Source organism: Mixophyes fleayi, chromosome 6 (genome assembly GCF_038048845.1).
Source record: "Mixophyes fleayi isolate aMixFle1 chromosome 6, aMixFle1.hap1, whole genome shotgun sequence".
In the NCBI taxonomy this organism is placed as follows: Eukaryota; Metazoa; Chordata; class Amphibia; order Anura; family Limnodynastidae; genus Mixophyes; species Mixophyes fleayi.
In genome coordinates this window covers 58810534-58836817 of record NC_134407.1, presented here as the reverse complement: position 1 = coordinate 58836817, position 26284 = coordinate 58810534, and the positions used below count along the sequence as shown (strand labels likewise).

Genomic DNA, 26284 nt, shown 5'->3' with positions numbered 1-26284 from the left:
AACATAACTAAAGGGAACACAATTTTTTTCATTTGCATCATCCAGTTGTTAATAAATTGATTGCACGTTGTGCTATTACCTTTTTCTAATGTCTTCTACTAAAATAAATATGAAAAGCATATTCACTTCTAACCTATCTACTTATGAGCTGGAGATTCCAGCTGACATGTATCAATTCTGTCTTATATTCTAGTAGTTAAAACTCTCACATCCCTTCCCTGTTCATTACAATAGAACTTGTGACATAAGGCCTTTTGACATGTAGCCGCTAATGAGCACTTGCAGTCAGGCAAAGGGAGGGGAGCATCCATCAAAATTGGGCATGGAGTGTATTACAAAACGCAACACAAGCTCTACCAATCACATTTGCAAATGCTAGTGATTATTGGGATATGGAACCAATGGATTCCATTCCCATACCTATTCACGTGCTCTTACTAACGCTAATACACTCTAGTAAAAGCATGTATTTTGGCACCAGTGGGAAAGGTTCCTAAGGCTGGGCACACACCTCAGCCAAATATCCACCCAATCAAACACTAAACAACCGTTCGCCCCAATATCACATTAGTGTGTACACTGCAGTGATGAACGATTATTGTTCCAAAGCTCATCGTATCGTTTTATTTTAAATTTTTAAACCGGACTAAAAATCTCGTTCAACAATGGAACAAAGTCGTTCCAGTTCTGCAGTGTGTATGCACTCACCACCAGCAGTGTCCATAGATCTATGGAGTGTGCAGTGTGCCATCTTTTCAGCCGATGGTTATGACAGATGAAGAGCACAGTAAATCATGTAAAACATACATAGTGTGTACACATAAATCAGCATACTGATTGGAACATTTTTCTTTTCTGTTGTTGATAAAATCGTTAATGATATCGTATTAGGAGACATTTTCTGTCTAAAGCAGCAAAAAAAGAATTACAATGTCTGTAAACACTATCACTGATTTTATTAATTTTAAACAAAACAATGCATTTACCCTTTTCTTTATTGCTATCAAGATAAGATGATTGTGAAGTTAAATTTATTTAGTAAGCATGGGTTGTTCATATTCTAGGAGATGGGAAGGATGCTTCATAATGCTTTACAACTGTGAGTGTGTAGATTATCTTCCCATCTGTTTTAGGGGAAGTCTGAAAAGTTAGAATATCAGTGGCATAAGAATCTGTCTGGAAAACCAGTAAGTCGATCAGTATTGTCTAAATGTTCCTATCTTAGATATTATAAATAAAAATAACGGGCCTGATTCATTAGTGATCTTATCTGCCATTTTTTGCTTATCTTAAGCATATCCACTCTGAGCATGCTCAGAAAAGGAAGATGAGAAGCAAAATCCACTGCGTAAGTGAAGAATTTCTTCATTTAAGATGAAAATCCATCTTAACTTCACTCTTATCTCCCTATTTCTTCTTAAAAATAAGCATCTTAACTTTTGCACAAGATAAGGGGCCTGATTCATTAAGAAACTTAAATTAAAAAGTTTCTTATTTCAGTCTCCGGGACAAAACCATGTTACAATGCAAGGGATGAAAATTAGTTTTCTGTTTTGCACATAAGTTAAATACTGACTGTTTTTTCATGTAGCCCACAAATATCACCTTTGAATTTCAGTGTACAAATAAGCTATCAAGTATTTGTGTGCTACATGAAAAAACAGTCAGTATTTAACTTATGTGCAAAACAGAAAACTAATTTGCACCCCTTGCATTGTAACATGGTTTTGTCCCGGAGACTGAAATAAGAAACTTCTTAATTTAAGTTTCTTAATGAATCAGGCCCAAGATCACTAATGAATCAGGTCCAACATATTTTGCACAGCAAGATGAAAGGTACTTGTTGGCTGGGCACCTGGGCAGATCCAGCTGCTTTCTGGCCAAACTAAAGAACATGCTTCCGTTTGGCACTCATGCCAAACAACAGGAACGATGGGGTTCTGTCAAATAAATACATACACCGGACTTTAACAGTTATTTTAAGGCACAACATTTAAGAATATGCCTGATAATGAGCTGAATGATTTGCAGATTTTTTCATAAATTGTGCTCATTTTGGGGTAGCACAATGAAATCGAGTCAACTCCTGATATCACCAAAAATATGGCCATTTTTAATTAAAATTCTATTTTGCTAGTGAACTAGATTGATTTGTAAGTGATTGAATAACATTTATAAGACATACTTCACACTACACACATTTTTGCGTACCACAGAGATGACCAGCAAATACCTTTAGGTTAAAATATTACTTAGATAGGAGTTGTACAATATTTACTTATTTGCGATTTTCCCCAGTACTATGTATAAGGACAACTTGTATGACAAAAAAATGGTCTCCTCCCAATTGTCAGGATTAGTGTTTCCCAACGCCGGTCCTCAAGCCCCCCCTAACAGTCCAGGTTTTAAGGATATCTGTGTATGAATACAGGCGATTTAATTAGTGCCTCAATCATTTTCATTTAACCATCGGTGCATACGTATGGATATTCTTAAATCCTGAAATTTGGGGGGGGGCTGGAAAAACTAGTCAAGAGCCTGCATGCAGAACCCCTACAGTCTATCCTTATAAATGATCTTTACCAAAGCATACTATGAAAGCTGACCTGCCATGCTGCAATATCTCCAGCAATATTATAAACTACATCAATATTATAGTTTGTTTAGTCCCAAAAGAATGCTCGGATGGAAATCATTCTTATCATTTTAAGGCATCCCCAAAAATATGGCCAACAGATGCCTTATGTTTGCCAATGTGTGTTGTCAACTGCACTAACAGGGGTCCATGTTAATCAGGAGGTTCAGCCTGGAAAGTGAACCCCCATATCTCTCCAATTCGGCTAAACATACGAATGGCCATATTGAGAGTGGATCCTGTCGATCAAGTCAAGTAGCAGAATTGGCCCATATGTGGTCTAACCTTCCCCAAACAGATTATCCTTTAACCCAGTGGATTTCAAACTTTTTCAGTTCAATGCACCCTTAGGGTCTCCAAAATATTTTCAAGGCACCCCTAAGCCAAAATAATTACCAAGTAGTCCCCCGCCTTGCTTACAACTGGTCTTGGCAGAGGCACCCCTGTGAGATCTCCAAGGCACCCCAGGGAGCACAGGCGCACAGTTTGGGAACACTGGTTTAACTTATTCCCTTTTAGCCTAACTCTAACTTTAAACTCACTCCTGGGACCTAAATCAACGCAATCCCCATCCAAGCTTACCTGCAGCCAGGGGAGGTGGGAAGAAAAGATGTGTCAGAAGCCAGGGTGAAGGGGTTTGTAGGCAATTGTACTAATTCCCTGCCAAGAATTCTTCCTGTGATAAATTAATCACTGTTTTGCATGAATAAAGTTACCCATTTCATGTTCCATCTGTTTTAAAACCTCCCCGAATCCACGCATAAATATACAGCCTGATAGCACCATGATGAGTAACCCAGGTCCATGTAGGGTATGTCAGGATTACACATTCACCCAGGTGGGAGAGTCAACAAAAATCCTGCAACACATGATATCAACAGAGAAAAACCTGTTGCCTAGAATTCTGAACTGTTAAGATGCTTAGCTATAAAGGTCAATAGTGTGATCATCTACTATAAGCTACACAGTAATAGTCATTAAAAATTATAATCAGTGAGAAGTGACAGTGCTATAAACATTCCTTATTAGGACAGTTATTACTATTCTTGTATATCTATTCTAAAATATGTAGAAGTAAATTAGTGAGTAAAAATGTTTGTGTAAGAGGAAAATATTTATAACAATGTTTGCAAATCCTAGCTTGCAGCGCCAAACAGGTTTTTAATTGTGCGGGGTTGAGCCTTTATTTAATATTGACAACTTAATACTGTTATTAAGATTATCAAAGACCATATGTACTTTTTTCCCAGCAGGACATTAAAGATGTTTTGCAGTTACAGGTGTCTTAAATGTGTTAACTTGTAAATGCCTTCTTGCAATTTTTAATAATATACATGGCATTTTCTTTGTAGTTTCCTTCTGTGTTTTTAGCCGTAGATTTATTCCATTGTTTATTTCCATTGATTAAACAACCCATATCTGCTCTCCAGATAAACTTTATTCAATGCTGAGAGTACAGAAGTCCTTTTTTATATACCTGGCCAATATAAATAAACTGCACCTGATGCACACATAGCTAAAAGGCACAGGAAGAAGAAAAGGATATGTATTTAGTAAAAGTCGCAGGAAGGCACACACAAGCCTATAAATTAGCCACCTGGGGTAAATTTACCATATTTTCTAAGAAGGAAGAGTGGAGGTGTTGCCCAAAGCAACCAATCAGATTCTACCTATCATTTATCTAGTACTGTACATTCTGGAAAATGAGAGCTAGAATCCGATTGGTTGCTATGGGCAAGATCTCCCTTTCTAGAAGTTTTAGTAAAATATAACTCCGGGATGTCAAAAAAAAAACATTGACTTCAATAAAAGGACAAGGACATACAGAAATCCATTGTTCCAACGTTTATTTTATTTTTTGTCTTTCAAATGGAATTGGGAGAGAAAAAATGGGAGCGGGGCACTTAAACTTGCTGAAAAATAAATGACCATTGTTAAAGTTACAATTCCAAAGTAATCCCAAGCAGGCAAAAAATATGGTCTGTGGCATTGCAATTTGCACCGCCTGGGACATGCATTGTCTTATGTTTAAATTCTATTTTATAGATTATTCCACATACAAAACAAGAAAAAAAAGGTTCATTTTATACTTTATATAATATATACATCCTATTTCCTTAGATTACATCTGCAGCTCCCTGTTGGATATTTGCAAAAGTTATGCATATATTTGCAGTCTATTTCACTGCTCTTTTGTTTTGGTTATTGTATATTGGGAACGTCCTTGTGATAAATAAGTAGACTCGTTGATTTTTTTTTTTTTTGCATTGAATTAACCTATACATATTTTACGTCTCTGGTTTTAGTCAACTGTACAAAGACCGGGAGTCTGACAACTTCCTGTTCAATAAAAACTGCACAACAATAAAACAGCTTGCCTTATGAAAGCAAGAGTATGCTTGCCACCATGGAATTCAGTTTTTCTTTGGATTGGAAACACTGCCTTCCCGCTGAGCTATTCATGTAGAATGTCCTCTTCAACCCAAAACAAAATAAAGTCTGCAGTTCTGTTTGTCAGTTTTAAAAATGGAAATGATTTCTGAGAGAAATATTCATGCCCATTTTTCTTATTTTTAAAAGGCATTCGATGCAGGGCAATTATGTCTTCTGTGTTATGGCTACCATGAAGTCTTTGGCATGTGGTCCTTCATACTGGCCGGTCCACAGCATACTGACATGGGCTTAGGTTGGAAGCCGGAGTCTGCACTGCTGGGTACGTGAAGTTGGCATGTTGCTTGGCTTTCAGCCTCAAACTTGCCAGGCTTGAGTTGCAAGTGTCCCTATACATGTAGGGACTGGCTGTCGATGCATAGGGGCAGGCACTGGCTGTAACAGCAGAATTGAGGCTGGGACTATTAAGGTTGTTGATATTTCCCAAATTATTAAGGCTGGAGCCTGGAACTCCAGTCACTGCTGAAGGAACCATAGAGGAAGGCATGGTCATGGAGGCAATGGAGTTGGGTGGTGAGAACATTGGCTGGGATGACAAGGGACTTACATTCATGGAGTTAAAAAATGGAAAGCTCTTGGCAGAGAGGGGACTAGTTGCGAGGCCTTTGGTGGCCCAGTTGTTATAGGAGTATCCAGAATACATATCATCGTAGGGCTGCATGAGTCCATTAAACTGGGCTCCAAAGCTATTCTTGCAGAGTTCAGCCTGCTGATTACGTTCTCGCTTCCTCCACTTGGCTCTCCGGTTCTTGAACCAGACCTAAGGAGAGGAGAAATAAGTGTTTACAACATATTAATCATAGGTTTTTCATATACTCTGAAAATATGCAACAACTTTGTAACGCATTTTACTAATTATATATATATATTTTAAAATATGGAGAAACAGGTTCATTAACTTCTCCTAATTCTCACTTATTTAGCCATTCAGAACTGCTTTCTCTATTCACTACACAGAATAAAAGTAGATGCAGTCTCCATTATTGTGGTTTCTGACTGGTCCTCCCACTCACACAAACTCTCCGTGTTGCACACAGTCCCGGATTTCAACTGCAGCTGTGAGACACAGAGCCCCAGTGAGAATGGCTGCATGGAGCAGCCCCCAATGCTTCAGGGAGGAGACTGAATGGTGTCATTATAGGTAGTAATGAAACCTTAAATCCGGTCCCAGTAAATTGGGGACAGCTGTCTTGGCACTAGTACCAACATAATGTATTGGTCCTTTTAACCTGAGGCTAAGTGATATGATTTTTGGCCAGCAAAAACAGTAAATTGGAATCTACTGTACCCAGTTTTAATATTCAAGTGTTTTTGCTGAGTGTAACATGATCTCAATAAAAAAGGTATTGCAATATTGTTTTTGTGAATTCTGTGCAGGATGTGTGATTTTAGTGGTTTTCCATTTATTTATTTTTTGGGGATAAGTTCATGCACTTTTCTGTTACAATTCCACCAGCAGCGCTACACACATATTCAGACATCCACTAGCACATGGACAGCAAAGCATGTCAATGACAAATATGGGCAATTCTTGCCCTGGTAGAGCATCTTCCATCACAATAAAGTGGAGTACTGTAAGCAGTGCTCAAAGTGGGACGGTCTGTGCCAGTATGATATTCCTTTCAATCTGCACACATGCTCTGCTTTGGGAATAAGCTGGTAATGGATTGTGTCCTTTGTGTCTGGTGGTGGATGATGGGGTGAGGAGGAGGTTGTGAAGAGTAAGGGCAGTACCTTACTGCATTTATAAGTATTAACAAATCCCGGAACGTCTGTACACTGGCCAAAGGGGGAAGTTTATTTTGTGCAGACGTTGCCATGGAGACGCAGGTCTACCAGTATGCAGAAGCTGCATCATGAGGTTCTATAACTTCTCCTGGGAAAATGTGCTCAGTCCCCCAGGAATGGAAGGAGCCTAGTGCAGCGGCGTTGCTAGGATTGTTGACTAGGAGCAGGCAGATGGTAAGGGTACATTTGGCCTCATAGAAATTACATTTAAAGTACTTAAAATTTCTGTTTCTAAGCAAAGACAATCTTGCGATATTTGTATAAAAATGTGCCTCTACATCACGCCCATTATTATTATTACTATTTATTTATAAAGCACCACTAATTCCACAGCGCTGTACATAGAACTCACTCACATCAGTCCCTGCCCCATCGGGGCATACAGTCTAAATTCCCTAACACACACAAAAAGACACAGACAGACAGACACAGACAGACTAGGGTCAATTTTTGTTAGCAGCCAATTAAACTACCAGTATGTTTTTGGAGTGTGGGAGGAAACCGGAGCACCCGGAGGAAACTCACGCAATCACGGGGAGAACATACAAACTCTTAACAGATATGGCCTGTGTTGTAAGGCAGAAGTGCTAACCACTTAGCCACTGTGCATTAATTTAGTATTTTGCATGCTATTATCCATTTATACTTTCATAAGTATTAAAAAGCATCTAAAATGATTTTAATTCTATCAACATCCCTAAAACTTCTGGCGGCCCCCAGGGCCTCAGCCTTTTATTTAAATTTCTATACCAGCTCTGCTAATTTCCCGCATCGACCACTTACTACAAGGAAAGTCAGGGATGCATCCACCCGTATTTGTCAACTAGTTCCAAAAGTGTTTGGTTCTTTGTACAAAAACATTTGCATCGGTCCCCATTCAAAATTTGCAGGGATTATAAAATATTTTCTCTTTCTATGAAAGTGAGTTTTGCTAACAGTGCTGAATTTCATTATTATGTTCATTACCATCAACACTCATGAGCATGTTGTGAACACCCCAACAATTTTGCTATGGGCCTGACGATGTAGTTTTCTGCCCCTGCAGTCACTGTACAAAGTATCTCACAGGTACTATAACAAAATCAATTTGTTGCTAGCACATCCATTACACAACAACCACAGATATGCCAACATTGGAGAGTTGACTTTACACCATTGTGAATGTTGAAAAGTCTATTTACAATTTCTTCCGATTTCGCTTAAGGCACCTTTGATGGTTTTTAAATAGACAAACTGTGGTTTGTAAATTTTGGTGCAATAAACAGTTAATAAAATGGAAAGCAAAAATTGCACTTTTTTGTTCTTTACAACAGAGGCCCCGTAGTATTTGGACCATACCCTGACTCTGGCCTCCGTGAGGTTGGTCCACACTGCAATCTCCTCCCTTGTGCTCATGTCTGGGTAACGGTTCCTCTGGAAGGTGGCCTCCAATTCCTGGAGCTGCTGGCTTGTAAAATGTGTCCTCTGCCTCCTTTGCTTCTTCTTTAATGAACCATCTTCAGGGTTTGAGTCATCTGTTTGGTTCTGTTGGGACTTTTCTGTGTCTGCAAAAATAATGGTTTATTACAAATGTTGAAAAATTCATCATCCTCATCATCATCAACATTTATTTAAATAGCGCCAGCAAGTTCCGTAGAGCTTTACAATTGGGGACAATTTACAAATACAGTAATAAAACAATACTGGGTAATACAGACAAAGAGGTAAGGCCCTGCTCACAAGCTTACAATCTATTCATTTCTTTCAAAACTATAAACCTTCCATATACCTTATCTTCTGATAATGCTAAAGACATTTCACTTTTCCACACAAAGAATTGTCTTGGACAAACACTCTTTTGGAATATTTACAGTTACCAATGCCACATGGTACTACCAGGTATTAATTAATATGTGCACAAATAATGTTGGTCCAGTCATTAGACATGTACAGGATTTTGTACAATGGGAGGGCTACACATTTATAGAAACTGTACATTACTACAAAACAGGTGGTAGAGGCAAAGCAAGTTAATCTGTTAGAAAAATTCTGCCTGCAAGTTTTTGTATTGTTGTCACCTTTACGTACTTTGCTTTAATCCCCCCCCCCCCCCCCCCCCTCCCCTTTGACGCTTCTTTGGCATCTCGCCAGTTTGGGAAAGGCCCTGTGCAAATGCTGTCTGTGAATATTTGCAGCTTTTTCAATGACTTACTTTGTCTTTCATTCCTCAGTTATGTACTGGTTACTAGTATATTCACAGACTAAATTTGGTTGTGGCCAAATAAATTGCTTCCTCCAATGGAGTGCAGGCGAGAGGTACACTTTCACCATATCACCATTGGGAAGCATGGTGGCTTAGTGGTTAACACTACTGCCTCACAGCACTGAGGTCATGAGTTTGATTCCCGACCATGGCCTTATCTGTTGGTGTTTGTATGTTCTCCCTGTGTTTTCGTGGGTTTCCTCCCACACTTCAAAAACATACTAGTAGGTATATGGGCAGCTATCAAAATTGACCATAGTCTCTCTCTCGGTCTGTGTCTGTGTGTGTGTATGTTAGGGAATTTAGACTGTAAGCTCCAATGGGACAGGGACTGATGTGAGTGAGTTTTCTGTACAGCGCTGCGGAATTACTGGCACTATATAAATAGCTGCTAATGATGATGATGAAACCAAATAAGATATTGTTTTGTATACTGATCACCTGAATGCTTATATATTATTATTATTATTATTATTATTATTATTATTACCATTTATTTATATAGCGCCACTAATTCCGCAGCGCTGTACAGAGAACTCACTCACATCAGTCCCAGCCCCATTGGGGCTTACAGTCTAAATTCCCTAACACACACACACACACACACAAACTAGGGTCAATTTGTTAGCAGCCAATTAACCTACCAGTATTTTTTCGGAGTGTGGGAGGAACCCGGAGGAAACCCATGCAAACACGGGGAGAACATATATATGACAATAATCGATTCTGCTTTCTATATAGACCACCAGAATAGTGTAGGTTGTTCAAATTGTTAAATAAGGAATAGGGAGGAAATGAAAAAAAAATGTTGCCTACAAACAATGGTTTCACATGGGAATTTTTAATGTACTGTACTAAACTAATACATATTAATACTTTCGTCCTGAAGGTTTGTGATTGTGATGAGCTATGTCCCATTGTGTTGGCAATCTGAAACAAACTACAAATACATTTTTATACTCCTTTAAATGACTATCAGCAAAGATCAAACTCAGAGTGACACTGAGATCCTATTTCAGTTTCACAATCATCAAACTTTGTTAATATGTAAAAACAAAAAATAAATCCTGCTGAAATGTCCATGCCTCTACATACATACTCACACAGTAGCTTCTAAATATTTAATGGTGTATGCTTTAGAGAATTATGTCTGCCGTTTCCCGCTAACACTATCATACATTAGTGTCCCGTGTGACAATGTCAAGGTGGCAGAAAAATAATCTATTAATGTATCCTTAAAGAGGTAGTATAAAACAAATAAGAATATAATATGCCACACTACTCGTTTACAATTTTGACAGTATTTCAAATTGTAGGTGTAGCAAAGTTTTACATATTGTATATTGTTTCTACACAATAATTTTATATAGTTAAAGTGAGTAGGATTTATGTAAGAGGCTTCTGCTTGTTTAGAATCAAGACAAATAGAAAATCTTTCAATTGGCTGCATCTATTCTATCCTGCAGAAACATTACATGATGCAGCCTGGATGGAAATTGGTTTATGTGAAAGTTGTTGGGTCCTATTAAGCCAATTGTCAAATCATTTGGGACAGAAGGTCTTATGTAAAACCCATGTAGAGCAAGGTAAAACCAACATATACTAGTGAGCTCACTTATCTAAGACAGTAGTACTCCCAACACTTTATTCCTTTCTAGTAATATCATACTTGCCGACTTTGAATGATTGAGTTCCAGGAGATCCCGGATAGGGGGCATGGTGGGCATGGTGGGAGGGCGGAAGGGGGTCGGAACACAACCGATCATTTTGGCCCCACCCCGTGATGAAACTTTCATTTTCTTGTGGGGGCGGAGCCAAAATGACACAATTTGCCACAAATTACATCATTTTGTGGGTGAATTGCCTGCTCTCACAAGAGTCTGGGAGACCTACCCGGATTTTGAGAGTGTTGGCAAGTTTGAGTAATATATTAGGCCCAAGCAAGGTCCTTTCTACTATATCCATCACCCATTTCAAGTAGATAATATTAACTCCTTATGTCACTGAGCTAAAGCAATGGTTTGTTTAGACTTTTAATCTAGGGCAAGGACAGACAATCATATGTTGCTTATGGTGAGAATTTGATTAACTATTTTTGGTAACAATGACCCTGTCATTGGGCCACCAATGAGGAAGGAACATTGTAGTAGTGTTTGAAACACTTTTTTGTACTATCAATCTTTCATTGTGTGACCTTTTAAAAAACGCAATGGGAATTACTTGGGTAAAATATCCTCTTTAAGTACTAGGGATAAAATAAAAATACTTGGCTTGTGTGCCTGGCTCTGTCATATATTCATTGTGCTGTTATTAGCATTTGGCTTCTTTTAAAGAGGAACACTCATGCAGAAATGAAAGTTATTTTTATCTTATAGCAGATTACAAAATAATACAATTAAGCTGCTTGGAAAAGAAAATAATACAGAATAAGCTGCTGCTGAAGGGCAGTAATCGAGTTACACATAATTGTCAGGTAACAGCACAGGACAAGAGAGGCTGCTTTGCTGCTGTGAGTCTGATTGCTGCACTTGATCTTCCGTCTCGGGACACTCTCTTATTAAGGACAAAAATCCTTATATCAATTTTTGTCTGGTATTAAAAGTGGGTTTTTTTTTTACATTTATATTTAGTTTGCATAGTAAGGTTAGAAAGTCTCTGGACAGTAGTGTTCATAAATTCTAATTGTGTTAACCGGGAGGAAGGCAAAACAAAACCTGTAGCGTGACAATAGGCCATTTAACTTCATAAGAAGTGCAGGAGATCCTTACCTGGTCCTACCTGGGCTTATCTAGTCTTTGATCTAGGCTAAAGTCTTGGATCAACAACCACTATAATGTCCTCTATTATAGCTACAGATATACTTTATTGTAAGAAAGGCATCAAATCTATTTTTAAATTCTGTTAGTGAGCTTGCCACAACTTTACCACCTTTACAGCAAAGAACCCCTTCCTGGAACTGCCTTTCTTCCATTCACAATTTATTCCATTGGTACGAAAAGTTCATTAGTTTAATCATTGTATTGACTTTGAATATTATTATTATTATTATTATTATCTTTTATTTGTTAGGCGCCACAAGGTTTCCGCAGCGCCACACATAGTACAAACAGTAGACTATACAGGGTATAACAGTACAGAACAATAAACAAAAAGTACCAATACTTCAGAAACTCCAGGCAGGCAGATGCAATAGACACGGAGCAGAAGAACGGGTAAGGAGACAGGAGGGAAGAGGGCCCTGCTCATACGAGCTTACATCCTAAGGGAGGGTAAAACAGACCAGGCACAAGAGGAGCCAGTTGAGGGAATGGGAGAGAGAGGAGAATGAGCGGAGGAGATGGGGGTTAAGTGGATGGTTGGTAGGCTTTGAGAAAGAGGTGAGTTTTGAGTGCACGTTTGAAGGAGCACAGAGTAGGAGAGAGGCGGATGGAGCGAGGGAGGTCATTCCAGTGAAGGGGGGCTGCACGGGAAAAGTCCTGGATTCTGGAATGGCAAGAGATGATCAGAGTGGAGGAGAGGTGGCGGTCATTGGCCGAGCGCAGGGAGCGGGCGGGAGTGTGAATGGAGAGGAGGTTAGAGATATAAGGGGCAGTAGAGTGGGAGAGAGCCTTGTAAGTGGTGGTGAGGAGTTTGAAAAGAATTCTGTAGGGGAAGGGGAGGCAGAGGAGGAGCGGTGTGAGAGGTAGATGAGTCTTGCGGCCGCATTGAGTATAGAGCGGAGGGGGGAGAGACGGGAGTGGGGGAGGCCGCTGAGGAGGAGGTTGCAGTAATCCAGGCGGGAGATGATGAGTGCGTGTATGATGGTTTTGGTGGCCTCCTAAAAGAGAAAGGGACGGATGCGGGCGATTTATTCTTATTAACTAGATCACCTCTAAGTTGTTGTAATCTTTCTTTTTTTCTTTGAATTTTAACCCTTCCTTCTCTCTTATTAATAAGGTTGCTCTCCCTCTAGTTCTGCTGTATTCTTATTAGGTGCCTAAACTGTACGCTCTATTCAAGATGTGGACTAACTAAGGGACTTATACAGTGGTAATAGCATATTTGCATCACGTACATTTATCCCCATTTGTAAGTATCCCAGAATCTGCTATTCTGCCTTCTGTCAACTAGTATTCCCAAGGGTTTTTTTTACTTAATTTTTCTCCAACTTAATTCCATTTAATGTGTAATTAGCATTGTTATTACAATGACCTATGTGCATAAAACCTACATTTATCTATATTAAATTTCATCTGCCATGTCGTTGACCAGTTTCTATAAATCTTTCCATTGAAAGTTACCCTCCTGCTAATAACCCCACATAGCTTAGTGTCGTTAATATATAAGGACATCTAACATTCTAAGCGATCTGTAAAATCATTAATAAAAATGTTAAAAAGCACAGGACCCAGCACTGATCCATGTAGTGTACCACTCATACATTTAGTCCATTTATAATTAGCCTTTGTTTTCTGTCCTTCAGCCAGTTTTCCACGTATGTACATACTTTTTCCCTAGTACTCTCATTTTATTTACCAGACAGATATGTGGAACAGATATCAGCAATTCTATATGGACCCACCATACTCAGGGGCAATTCTTGCTTTTCTTCCAGCTGAGGTATGGGGTGAAGCGGTGCCCCATCCTGACATCGCCCTCTCACTCTGAACATTAAAATGACATTTTTACTCTTTCTAGCATATACCTAGTTATACCAGGCAAACCTATGATTCTGCATAAGTAGGTACAGAGTGTTTTTCCATAGGATAGATCCTGTAATGTGGGCGATAAAGAATGTATTCCCATATTAAATGCATATATATTTTCTTTATGAATCAGGCCTGTTGTGTTGATGTTAGAACTAATTTATTTATATGCCATTGCTCAAAGTTTAATGTCATTATTGGGTTAAAGCAAATACAAATCTTGTCATCTTGCCCTATTGTCCAACCAGTGCAGTATATACTTAATGTAAATTAATCTATTTTATTATGACTGTATTTGTCACACTTAATTACACTAAATATTGGGAGAAGTTGTGTTAAATGAACCCGTATGTACTGTACATTATACACTGTATGCTTATGTCTCTACAAGAACACGATCGTCAACCCTAAAGGCGTCTGTCTAAAACACACAACCATTAGCCATGATGCCAATAAAAAGACAGACATTATGTGCGCTTGCATTAGTTTGCAGATTTATAGGCATCAGTAGCAATTACGTTATCTTTAAAGAAGTTTTTAGTCTTGCACAGCAGTCTTTTGGTTTGGTTTGGCTTGTGGAAATTAATTTCTTTTATCAACAGACAGGTTATGTTAAATTGTACTCATCGCCTAAACACAGTAGATACAATCATGTTGCGAACGTAATAAATATTCATTAGAATGCAGCCTTACAATTTATATATATATATACTGTATGTACAAGGGTCCAACATAGTTTCTGGCAGAGACCATATGCAACGTCTTTTGAACAATAAAATAATCAATAGCAAGGTCAGTGATCTTTAGTAAGTTAATCCTAAGGATTCCGTGTAGCACCAGCGTCGTATGGGCAGCGCGTCTTCCCTTTTTACTCCCAATCTCCATGGGTGTGCCAGAAATCTAAAAAGTCAAACAAATGACTTCCATAGTGCATTATTTTCATTTTATTAAAGCAGTCACATACAGTTGAGGACTGTAAAGCAGTCCTCACGATTAGCTCACCTCCAACCCTCTATGCGTTTCGTATAGAACAACTTTGTCAGACCCCTCCTGACAAAGTTGTTCTATACGAAACGCATAGAGGGTTGGAGGTGAACTAATCATGAGGACTGCTTTACACTGTAATATGAATGTTATTAGGATATTACATGCCTATGGTCGATGGATCTCTGGTACGTGTACAACTGTATGTGACTGTTTTAATAAAATGAAAATAATGCACTATGGAAGTGCCCCCATTTGTTTGACTTATATATATATATATGTAACCCCCTGTCACTGTGTGTAGTGTGGGGTGCAAAGGGTACACAGTGCACCTCCTTCTCAAGCCCTGGAGGTGAACTAATCATGAGGACTGCTTTACACTGTAATATGAATGTTATTAGGATATTACATGCCTATGGTCGATGGATCTCTGGTACGTGTACAACTGTATGTGACTGTTTTAATAAAATGAAAATAATGCACTATGGAAGTGCCCCCATTTGTTTGACTTATATATATATATATATATATATATATATATATATATATATATATATAGTACCACTGTTCTGTCACCAAAGGGGCCATTGTGGTACTTAAACTGCTCTCTTACCTGCCAGAGCTAGGCTCGTCACTCCAGGATGATCAACACCTGTCCTTGGCCTACAAAACCCTGCTTGTCCCAGCAGCCTTTGCCTGTTCATCTGTTGCCTTTACCTGTGTTGCTGTTCCTGTGTTCTATCCTGATTGATCTCCTGGTATTGACTTCTACTTGTCCCTCTGTTTTTGCACCTCTCCCTGTGACCCCTGACTCGGCATGTCTGTGACTCTGTACCTGCTTGCAGCCCTCCAGTGTTTCAGCTTTATCCTGCTGCAGTGTATTACCACCAATACCTGCTTTCAGCTCTCCAGTGTTTCAGCTTTATCCTGCTGCAGTGTATTATTATCACCAATACCTGCTTTCTGCTCTCCAGTGTTACAGAGGACTAACTTGTTGCAGATTGTTACTAGATTCTCCACTACTTTGTGGTAAAGTCCTTCAGATCATTGCATCTTGTGTCTGTTACCTTCAGTGCCTTGCCCTGCAGACCATCGCACCTTGTGTGCCATTTCCACTACTTCATGGTAAAGTTCTGCAGATCATTGCATCCTGTGTTTGCTACCTTCAGTGCCTTGCTCCACAGACCATCACACCTTGTGTGTCATCTCCACTACTTCGTGGTAAAGTCCTGCAGACCATCACATTCTGCATCTGTTGTTTACCGAGTTATTTTGCTATTTCTGCCATACTCTACCGTACTGCATCCTGAAACCTTTGTAACCGGTGTTTACTTAAAACCACTTCATTTACTACACTCTCTCTGTGGTCTTACATCGGCAATCCTGACAGGGACCATGGAAAAGCCTTGGCCGGATAATAGTTGTTTTTATAGTGTTAGAATTGTAACAAAAATTGCAAACCTGCAAGATTAATATAGTGTAAATGCATAAAAAGTGCTTAGATGATTTAAGAAAATATTGTTGGGTGAATCACCAGATAACCGACAGCTTGGCCACATATCATGTTAGTGTGTACTTGCACGAAGAACAACATTCGTTCCATAGTGTCGATTGTCGTTTCACGTGGGAAAAGACACGTGACTGCAATATAATCTTATAATATTCTAATGAATGTAAAAGTAAGGAAGGTAAGCAAGCAATGGGAAAGCAAGTATTTAGTTGTACAAGAAGTGGTGTTAGTAGCAGAAGAGGGAGGTTATATTTTCATTTTGTAGGTCACTGGTAAGATCTCACCATGAGTAGTGTGTTTTGGAGGCCATATCTCCAAAAACAAATAAATAAAATCTAAACAAATCAGAGAAAGGCCAGTAAATGGTGCATACTCTGCATTATTGGTTTTAGTAAACTTTTGAAGAGGTGAACTTGAACAGCTTAGAGGAGAGAAGGGGCAGAGATGACATGACCCAAACATTCAAATACATGAAGATATTGAGAGCCCAGGAAAGCAGTATCTTACTGAGAGGACTTCTAGAACCAGGGATTTCCCTGAAATTATAGGGAAAAGACTGAAAGGTAACACAAGGAAGGTCCTTTTACCCAGAAAGTGGGATAGGTCCATGGAATAGTCTCACACCAGTTGTGGGGACTCACACAAAATGATTTGAAGAATGCAATTATTGTAAAGGGTGGAACAGAAGATGTTGAGAAAAAAAAGTCACACACAATAAAGGCCAAATGAACCTGTACATTATCGTCTGTAGTCAACTATATTTCATGCAAATCTGACAGTAATACTAATAATATTTTCAACAGTTTGTAATTACAGTAGAATATTTTATATGATAGGTGGTGTTATATACTCTGCTAGCATGTGATAATGATATTATAAGTTACCCAGGAGTATCAAAATAAGTGTCCTGGCAAAAACATGGATTGCCGTGCCATTTTCTGCAAGTCCCAATCATCTTTTTATTTTACAAAGCTATTGTGTAGTACCAACTGATGCATTGTTTATTAACTACTTTTTTTTATTATTATTTTGTGCAAGTCTCTAATTTATATTCATTATACTGTTAACAATTTTAAATTTGTAGACATCAGTAAAGTAATTAAAAGGAAAAACTATACATGGGTTCTCTATTAATGATTAAAGTGATGCTGTCGGTGTTTAATTATTTAAAATAAATGTATGTTGGCTATGTGCAAGGGATAATTAAGGCATGGGATGTGGTCAATATAAAATGGGTGAGACTAAGCTTTTAGTGGGGTTGAATATAGCAGTTTAGTGGTGTGAACATGGCCTATATTGTCCTGATTTTTAGGCTGTAATGTTGTGAAATATGTAGGTAAACACCTGTTTACTTGTATGTCTATTAAATGCTGAAGCAATATGAATTGTAACAGTATTCCTAATGAGTGTTATTAGGGTAATGCCGTATTAGATTTATGTAATTTCCACAATAATTCACCCAAAACAGTCCCTCATTTTAAACCTTATTTTGCAACATGAACTCCCTATTGGGTAGGATGTACAGATGAATACATAAATATTTCTACACTGACTACCTAAAGCAGGGTTTCCCAAACCCAGTCCTTAGGGCCCCTTAACAGTACATGTTTTCTGGATCTCCTTGCTGGAGCACAGGTGTGTTTATTACTGACTGAATCATTGTAACAGATCCACAGAATGTACTAATTATTTCACTTGTCACCTGAACTGTTAGGGGACCCTGAGGACTGGGTTTGGGGAACCCTGACCTAAAGTAACTGTTTGCTATATGTCTAATACCATCCTCTTTGTATACTAAATATCATAGTTGCCAGTATTTTTAAGTATATTCCAAAGACTCTGCGCATGAGACATTGTATCTAAGCAGAGCCAAATCATCCATTAGGGCAGTGGTTCCCAAACTGTGCGCCTAGGCTCCCTTGGGTGCCTCGGCGATCTCACAGGGGTACCTCGGCCAGGGCCAGTGGTAAGCAAGGCTGGGGACTACCAGGTAATTATTTTGGCTTAGTGTTGCCTTGAAAAATTAAGGAGACCCTAAGGGTGCCTTGGACTGAAAAAGGTTGGGATCCACTGCATTAGGGAACCTAGAATCCTGCCTAACGTCCAGTGGGCACCAAGGAGCCCAGATAATGCTAACCTGTTTTATGTGTGTGGATTTTTTGAGAAGGGAGAGGAAGAATAAGGACGGAATCAGTGTTTAACTGGAGCCCCATGGGTTCTGCATCTAATCCTGGTGCTCAGACCGTATAGAATGACAATCCTATTATGTTTACTGAATTTGGCAATAGTGTTTGTCTTTAAATACTCTATTTTAATAAATATTAACTTATAAACATAAAGAGTAAGAATAGTTGGTAAGAATTGCACCTAACATGCAGAAATATACAACATTTTATTTGTATTTAGTCACTACTAAAGGTTTTGGGGGATATTTCCGGAGTCAAACGTGTGCCTTATTTACAACTGAAATTATTCAAATGAGGTCACTGTCATTATCCATGTTGGAACATGTGCCACAATGGAAAATCCACACAAATATTTTTACCAAATTTTCATTATAGCCCCATAGAATTGGTGAATAGTGAAAATACATTGACATGATTACATTGCTCTCATCATTCTACTTTACCTAAACTGAGACTTCCACAAGGTGGCAATGTGGTGATATCCCTCATGTATCCAGTGTTCCAATGTATAGCTGAGGCTGTGCAGAATATTGTTTTTAAAAAAAGATTTACTTTCCGATTTCTATTAGATAACTATTTAGAAACCACAGCCACAGCTGTATCCTATGTTTATAATACATATAAATGTTAATAATGATATTCATTCTGTTTTATCTATTAATTGGGATTTAATGTCCGACCGTGGAATAATAATGGTATATTTCTGTCGTTTATTTTAACAGTAGTTATGTTACTTCCATACAATCATTTTTGCAGAGTAGTGATGTGTATTGTGTCACATGACTCAGTATGAAAGTGTTCCATGATGGACAATAGAATTGTCAGTGCAGGTAAAACACACCGGAATGCGAAGATTACCTCATACAAGCAACTGCCTTTGTTTCAAATCTGAACTTGTCTATTATTATAAAGACTAATATACCCTGTTACCGTTAACTAAAAGGGCACCAATGTCAGGACTTATTGTGCCTTCTGATATCCTTCTCTTTTACACTATGGATATACATTATGATATATAACTGTACCCAGTGGTCAAAGTAGGCTGGTATACGCGTTGGTAATTGTCTTAACGGTGACGAGAACCCCCACATGCTTGACACCTAGAAAAAAATTCAGATTTGACAAAAAAACGAATACAACATTAACAGACTCACCTGAAAACAGAAGATCCAGATTTCCGATGGCAGCCCATGCTGATAGGCAGTCATTCCGAAGACCCAGCTGTCCGGCACTTCAGTTTATGTCAGTGCACTCTACATCAATGTTAAATTAAAGCAGCAATGTCTGGACCCCGCAGGTTAAGTGTTTAAAGACTTAGTCTGCAGGGTCCAGACATCCTGCCTGTCAGCATGCGCTGCCGTCAGAAAGCTGGATCTTAGGTTTTCAGGTAAGTCTGTTTATATTGTATTTGTTATTTGCTCAAATCAGAATTTTTGTGTAGGTGTTAAGCGTGTCGGGCTTCTCATCACCGTTAAGTCATACCCAACCCGGTATACGGTGGATGCTATACCGCCACTTCTCCTACTGCCTTCATTGTAAAACTATAAAATTCCATTCACTTTCATTCCCATTACAATTTTCATACCATCATTTCTAAATGTCCAAATCGACAATTCCAAATTTCTACTTGGACCACTGTCTATAGATCTATATATCAGGGCCTGTCTTGATCTCTTGTCTTTTTTTCCATTGGATAGTCACCAATTGTACAGTATCCCTATTTACCGTGAGTTCAGCAACTACATTCTTATGCTGGTCATTGCTGCTGTAGGTTCAAATAATTACATCATGCAATCAGTCCTAGAAATTGTTAGGACATGTAAAATACATTCATAATCTGTCCCATTTTCTGAAACTCTGAAATATGTACTGTGTGTACATGTTATAACTTTTATAGATATGAATCCCAGATAGCAGCACTGATGGAAAATACATCCATGAAAGGTTAAACTCAATTATTTAGTCCAGAGAGTTGCAGACCAACATCTTAAAGTTATACCATCTGTGTACAAGTTTATACATAGATTTGATGAGGGTAAAAGTGATATGTGCAAAGATCCAAGTCTGATTGAGGCCATAAGAGAGTGTTAAGCCGGGGTTCAGATATTGCTGGCCTGCCCTTGTTTTTCAAACTTTATCCCTGTTGGGCAGAGTTATCCCCTTGTGTCATTAGTGTCCAGTTACAGATTGTCCCCAGTTTCCAAGAACAGTCCCAGGTTTACAAAATGTTTTTCATGGAGCACAGTTCCTCTTGCTTTGGAAATTGGGTGCAATCCTCACTATGGACCTCATTTAGAGTCGGACGCAAAGTCTTTTTAAAAAGTGTAGGAGTTGGAGTGTGCCGCAGCTTGGTAGGGTGTTATGAGTGGCAAGCAACCCTAGCTGCATCCCACTCTTAATACCCTATCGAGCTGCGAGCAGTTCCTGCAGCTAGCTAACCGCTTGCGCCACCTAATTCCTGCCGCACAGCTTTAGCCCTGTTTTGACATGTGTTGCGTCTGCTCCTCACTGTGACTAGGATGTATGTACATGGTCACGCCTTCACAATTCCGCGTTCCTCCTATTCTCTGGTAGTGAGCCGCAAGCTGTCGCAAGTGTTAAAGGCGGATTTGGTGCTTTCTGTTGTGTTGTTTTGTTGGATGCGCCTAAAACGGACTTTGCGTCCGACTCTAAATGAGGTCCTATATGTTCTCGATTGCCGCTTCTGATTGGTCCCCCCACCCACGCAGACCCTTCGCAGCCATTTTAACGAGGTGGACTTAAATGTTTTGCCAGTTAGGTGGCAATGCAGCTTTAAAGGCATACGCTAGTAAGTATAAACATTTTTATTACAGTGTAATGGGAAAGGAGACTATATTATAAAGGTAATTTTCTGTTAAACTGAATGAAAGCAGTCCAAAGTTCGTGCCGAATCAAAGACTTTCTGGAACCAGGAATTATCATCAAATCAGATTTATTTTTATTTTTTTCTTCACTTGTACTCTTCTCCCGACAAACAATTCCTTGCAATAGCTTCATTCTCTCCCTCTTACATGCACCTCTGCCAGTACATTCCTATTCCTTAATGCCTCCAATGCCCCCTTGGCTGAACTTACCACTGTGCTCCTGCCCCTTGCCGTTGTGATCATGCTGAGGTGTTCCAGAGTCAGAGAGAGAGAGGGCAGGACTGCGAGCCTCTGTGTCTGTCAGAAGGTTGAAATCCATGAGGCAGCACAAAGTGACAACTGAAATGAAACAGAGCAATATTATAATAAGTGGATAATACTTTACATACTCATAATAGTAACTCAAAACAAGTACAGTGCGGGCATGACTGGTAAACCCCTGGTCAACTTCATGCTGTGAAACTATATTGAAGGCAGGGATCTAATGTGAAAGATAGTAAGTATAGTTTCAAAATTGTTAATTCAGTTATTGATACTACCTATTTTTCAGCTGAGTAAGAAGTATTATTGTTATACTAAGTGGTTATTGGAACACTTCCAAAAACAGTAGTGGTTAAACCAGTGTTGGCTAACCTGTGACACTCCAGGTGTTGGGAAACTACAAGTCCCAGCATACCCTTCAAGCAATAAGCTGCTATATATTGGTAAAGCATGCTGGGACTTGTAGTTTCACAACACCTGGAGTGTCACAGATTAGCCAACACTGGGTTAAACCCATTTAAAGGGATGTATATGTTTTATAGGAAAAACATATTTTTAAGAGCATGTAAAACTATTATTAGCCACTAGTATTCAGTATACTATAGCCTGTTGGGGAATAATCTAAATAATATTCCAGAAATATTTAAAGGGTTTATACTTAACTAAAAATTTGTCCAGCATCCATTCTGCCCCATCCCCTTGTTAATAGCTGACAATGAGGAAGAAGTGATAACGTCTCTATCCTGAAACACTCTTTATTGGAGAAGAGGCTGATTCACTACTATTCACAGAAACCTTAATCTAAATAGGTCTGAGTTATTGGCTTATAGTATACTCGGTAACAGAATGGCTTTGTATAAGATGATGGATACTGATATGTACACTCATATCTCATATAGTCATACAAAGTTATATCTCAACAGTCATATCAAGATTGAAGGGTCTTGCTCTCTATTGTTAATGCAGCTTTTTGGCTATGCTTCACAGTGGTCTTCTGCTGTTTTTCTCCATATGGGTTACAAATTCAATACAGGGCAGTCTTTATATTCTCTTTAATTATTTACAGTTTTTAATGCCCACAAAACCAACAACTATAAAGTGTTGTTATGCATTGATGACCGTTTTCCATAATTTACAGGGATAAAGCTGTGTTTGTAACATTTGCCCCTGGCAATGCCCCCAGATTTTTTTTTAACACTGGTCATGTCATAAGACACACAGATTCACAACAGCAGTTGTCGCTGGAAATTCTTTTCAAATGCTGGGCAAGTATGGCACAGCTTTTCTGGTGTATTACGTAAATGGATATGTGGAACATTTGGATGCTGTACATTTGGTAGCCTTGCACATTATTATTGGAAGACCATCCTATAGGTGATCAGGAGAGTCATGGGACAAGGAATTCCAAACAATCCTAGGATCCTGAGCCTCTCATTTCTTCCTGGCACTATTTATGAGATGCATATAAAATACTGCTCAATAGCAACCATAAGTGCAATGAGGCAATGGAGAGCAAATGTAGTTCCCTTTATATGGACTGGATATACTGTATATCAGGGAGGAGCACTGAGTATCAGGACAGAATGCCTTATTTTACCTGATACTGTTTGCAAACAGAAGCACCTGACAGCACCAGAAACTCACTAATCCATTTATTGTTTTCTATTGGTTCCTAGAATTCTCCCAATCAGCTATTTCAAAAATATAATGTCCACCATGAAGTTCAGAGGTGCTGCCAGTGCAACATAAATTTATATGTCTACAAGGAAAGAAGAAAAGTATTGCATCTATTGTGGTGCGCAACTAGGAACCCAAATTTGTTTAAAACTTAACATTTACTCAAAGTTTACTAAAATTATATATATTCTGTTAGAGTAACATTTAGAAACAGCGAAATATAAAAACCACCATAGATTGTGTTGAAATTTGGATCCTAGTTGTGCACAATAGATACAATTATTTATTTTTTCCTTGTAGATTTACCAGATACTGGACAGAATTAATTCTGTACATTGGTGCTGCTGACATTAGCACCATAGATCCAGGTTCCGAGCCTCGAGCTCAGTGCCCAAGGTCATTTTAAAATGTATTTTCTTTTTATGTTTGTAACTGGTTTCTAAGAATATCTTTGATGCTTAAACGGCATGATTAAAATGCCATTATAGGTATTTTGAGAATCTGATGGCTTATGCTGCATATAAAGTATCTATCTGCCACATTTAATTTTTTATAAGGTTTTTTTCTTTCACATATGTATGTGTAATGACCTGACGAGTAGAATCCCCATAATAATACTCTATCTGCTGTTTAAAGTTCTTCTTTTCTTCTTTAAGATTGAAGGAATATAAGAAATGTCGAAAGTTTTCATATACTGTGTCCGTAAGGGGTTAATTTCTTTACTCCACCCGTTTACTGGACACAAATTCCCCAATGTACTGCCAAAGCAGTGCATGGTTTCTTGGCTTGGAAACCCCCCTGGCAGATTGCAGACTCACTGTAAACCCTGGGCCTCGCTGGTCCATAAATCAAAGATTATCTAGCAAGGCTTCTATTTAGAGCTCCCTGGGAGAGCAAGACCTCTTCTTTTATAGGTGACATTCAGACAGAAATAGCAACATTATGAGCAAAATACGTAATGGAGATCTGAAGATGCGGTTATGTCTTTATCCAAGGGCAGTTAACACCTCTCACAAGCACCAGTATCTCATTTCCCATCCATCCTCCTTGTCAAGATCTAAGTTTTCCACCTTCATCACAACAAAGCCACTAAACAGAGTAACCAATCAGAAAGCTCATACCTGAGATGTACAAATGTCCTCTCTACAAGCAGAAGTGGGGCATAATAATGACAAGCATTTCACATACTCTGCTGATGCAAAAGCACATCTTTGCTATTGATTACTATAATTAACTTAGTATAACAAGCATTTTATTATAGAGGAAGAGAAATATAGTTTTATCCTGCATGTAAAATCATTCTATAACATATATATTGTAGGCATCTTATTTGTTTTGGTTTTTAAAAGAAAAATTGAGACAACCGTTGGTTTAATTTGATAACGAGGACTTTCGTATCTTTACTGTGTTAATAAAAAAAAAAAAAATGAAACAATTTAAAAATAGCATTGCCCTCTTCCCCATGACTGGTGCCCCTGGGGGAATCCGACCCATAACCACAAGCAAAGAGACAACTGCTCCTTGCTGAATAGCACTGGCGCTCTTTCTGCCCTCCCCAGGGCTGTGGGTGCCAGGGTAATAGCAATATGTCAAAAATAGATGACATTATATGGAACATATAGTTTCACAATGACTGCAAATGGGTAAACAAAACACACACACAGGGTTAAAACCCCTTGTTTATCTTTTTATTAAACTCTAAACATATTTGAATATTTCCTGAAGTAGATTAAAAGGAAATAAAATAAGAAAAACTGTGGTGGATATGGAATTCTATCCCTTGCGGAGCAGGTTGAGTATGGTAAGGATGTGTTTACGTGATGCAGACCCGCGGAAAGATGTACAAACATCTGTCGGCGTCCGTATCACTTATGGGTGCCTGAAGGCTTGTAGAAATACATGCTGATGATGATTACGGTGGCCAGCCCTAGCTAGCCGCTTGTGAGCGTGGCTGATTGCAGATTCACCTCTGAAGCTGATAGGTGCTTCCTTTATGGATCAAGCATCTATTAGATGAACTTGTTACTGTATTTTAGCTTTTCTTTTTTTTTTTTTTTTTTTTTATTCCTTTGATATTTTATTTCGCCATAAAAAATTTTTTTAAAAAGTGGGTGTAAATGTATCTGATGTATGCCTGACGCAAGCCTGGCGCCAATGCTCCTGGTATAGAGCTGGAACGCATTTTTTGATGCAATGGGATTTCTGACAAACCAGTGGAGCCCAGCCACAGACAGAAGTCACATGTGCATAACAGTGACCCTTTAAGGTTAAGAATCTGCTCAATATGGTACTAGTTCACAGGCAGGCTGGGCTGGGGAGCAGGGGGGCATCTCCCCCCCCCCCCCCCCCGGGCCGGACCCATAGAGTGCTATCTTGGACTGGGTCAGTGGGCCACCAGCATTTTGTGTCCTTTAAAATAGGCTGCTGAGTTCAGGTTTGCCCCCCCGAGCTGAACTTTGTCAGCTCTCCCCTGTAATAGTTACATATACAATAGTGGGTATATTTGTCAATCCCACTACCACAACCACATGTGCATAAAATTCACAAAGGTAGACTTATCCTGTAAACTGATCAGCTTCTCCGCTGCAAGAAGGGTTAACTGCTTTACAGAGAGCGTCAAAACATCTTTACAACAAAGAAAAAAAAAAACAATCAAAATACTAGCTGAACGTAATATTGTAATAAGGAATTCAGGGGGATGGCAACATGCAAGCATCATTTCAAACTGTATATTTGTATATATTGATGAAACTCTGGAATCACCAGTAAAGAGGTTAGAGACTTAATATACTAATTTTTTTAAGTAACAGTCAGAACAAATATTACAAAACAGCACTTTTCAAATTATTTATTATCCATTGAAGGATATAATTTTTTCTCTTATTTCCCTTTTAAGTGTTCCGATAACTGCATGCTCCAGAACACACATGGAAATGAGTGATGATTCTCAATGTATTACTTCCTGATAAAATACTTTAGA

At 38.7% G+C, this 26284-nt stretch overlaps 1 protein-coding gene across 1 annotated transcript in view; it reads right to left on the bottom strand.

Annotated features, from left to right (window-relative positions):
• Window positions 1–4467: 4467 nt before the first annotated feature.
• Window positions 4468–26284, bottom strand: part of PITX3 (paired like homeodomain 3) — a 73069-nt gene continuing 51252 nt past the window's right edge. Inside the window, exons 2-4 of the mRNA XM_075216638.1 lie at window positions 21577–21705; window positions 8213–8418; window positions 4468–5846 (exon numbers count right to left, since the gene is read on the bottom strand). Coding sequence (XP_075072739.1) covers window positions 5283–5846; window positions 8213–8418; window positions 21577–21685 — 879 coding nt within the window. The 5' untranslated portion in view covers window positions 21686–21705 and the 3' untranslated portion in view covers window positions 4468–5282. The remainder of the gene's footprint in view (window positions 5847–8212; window positions 8419–21576; window positions 21706–26284) is intronic.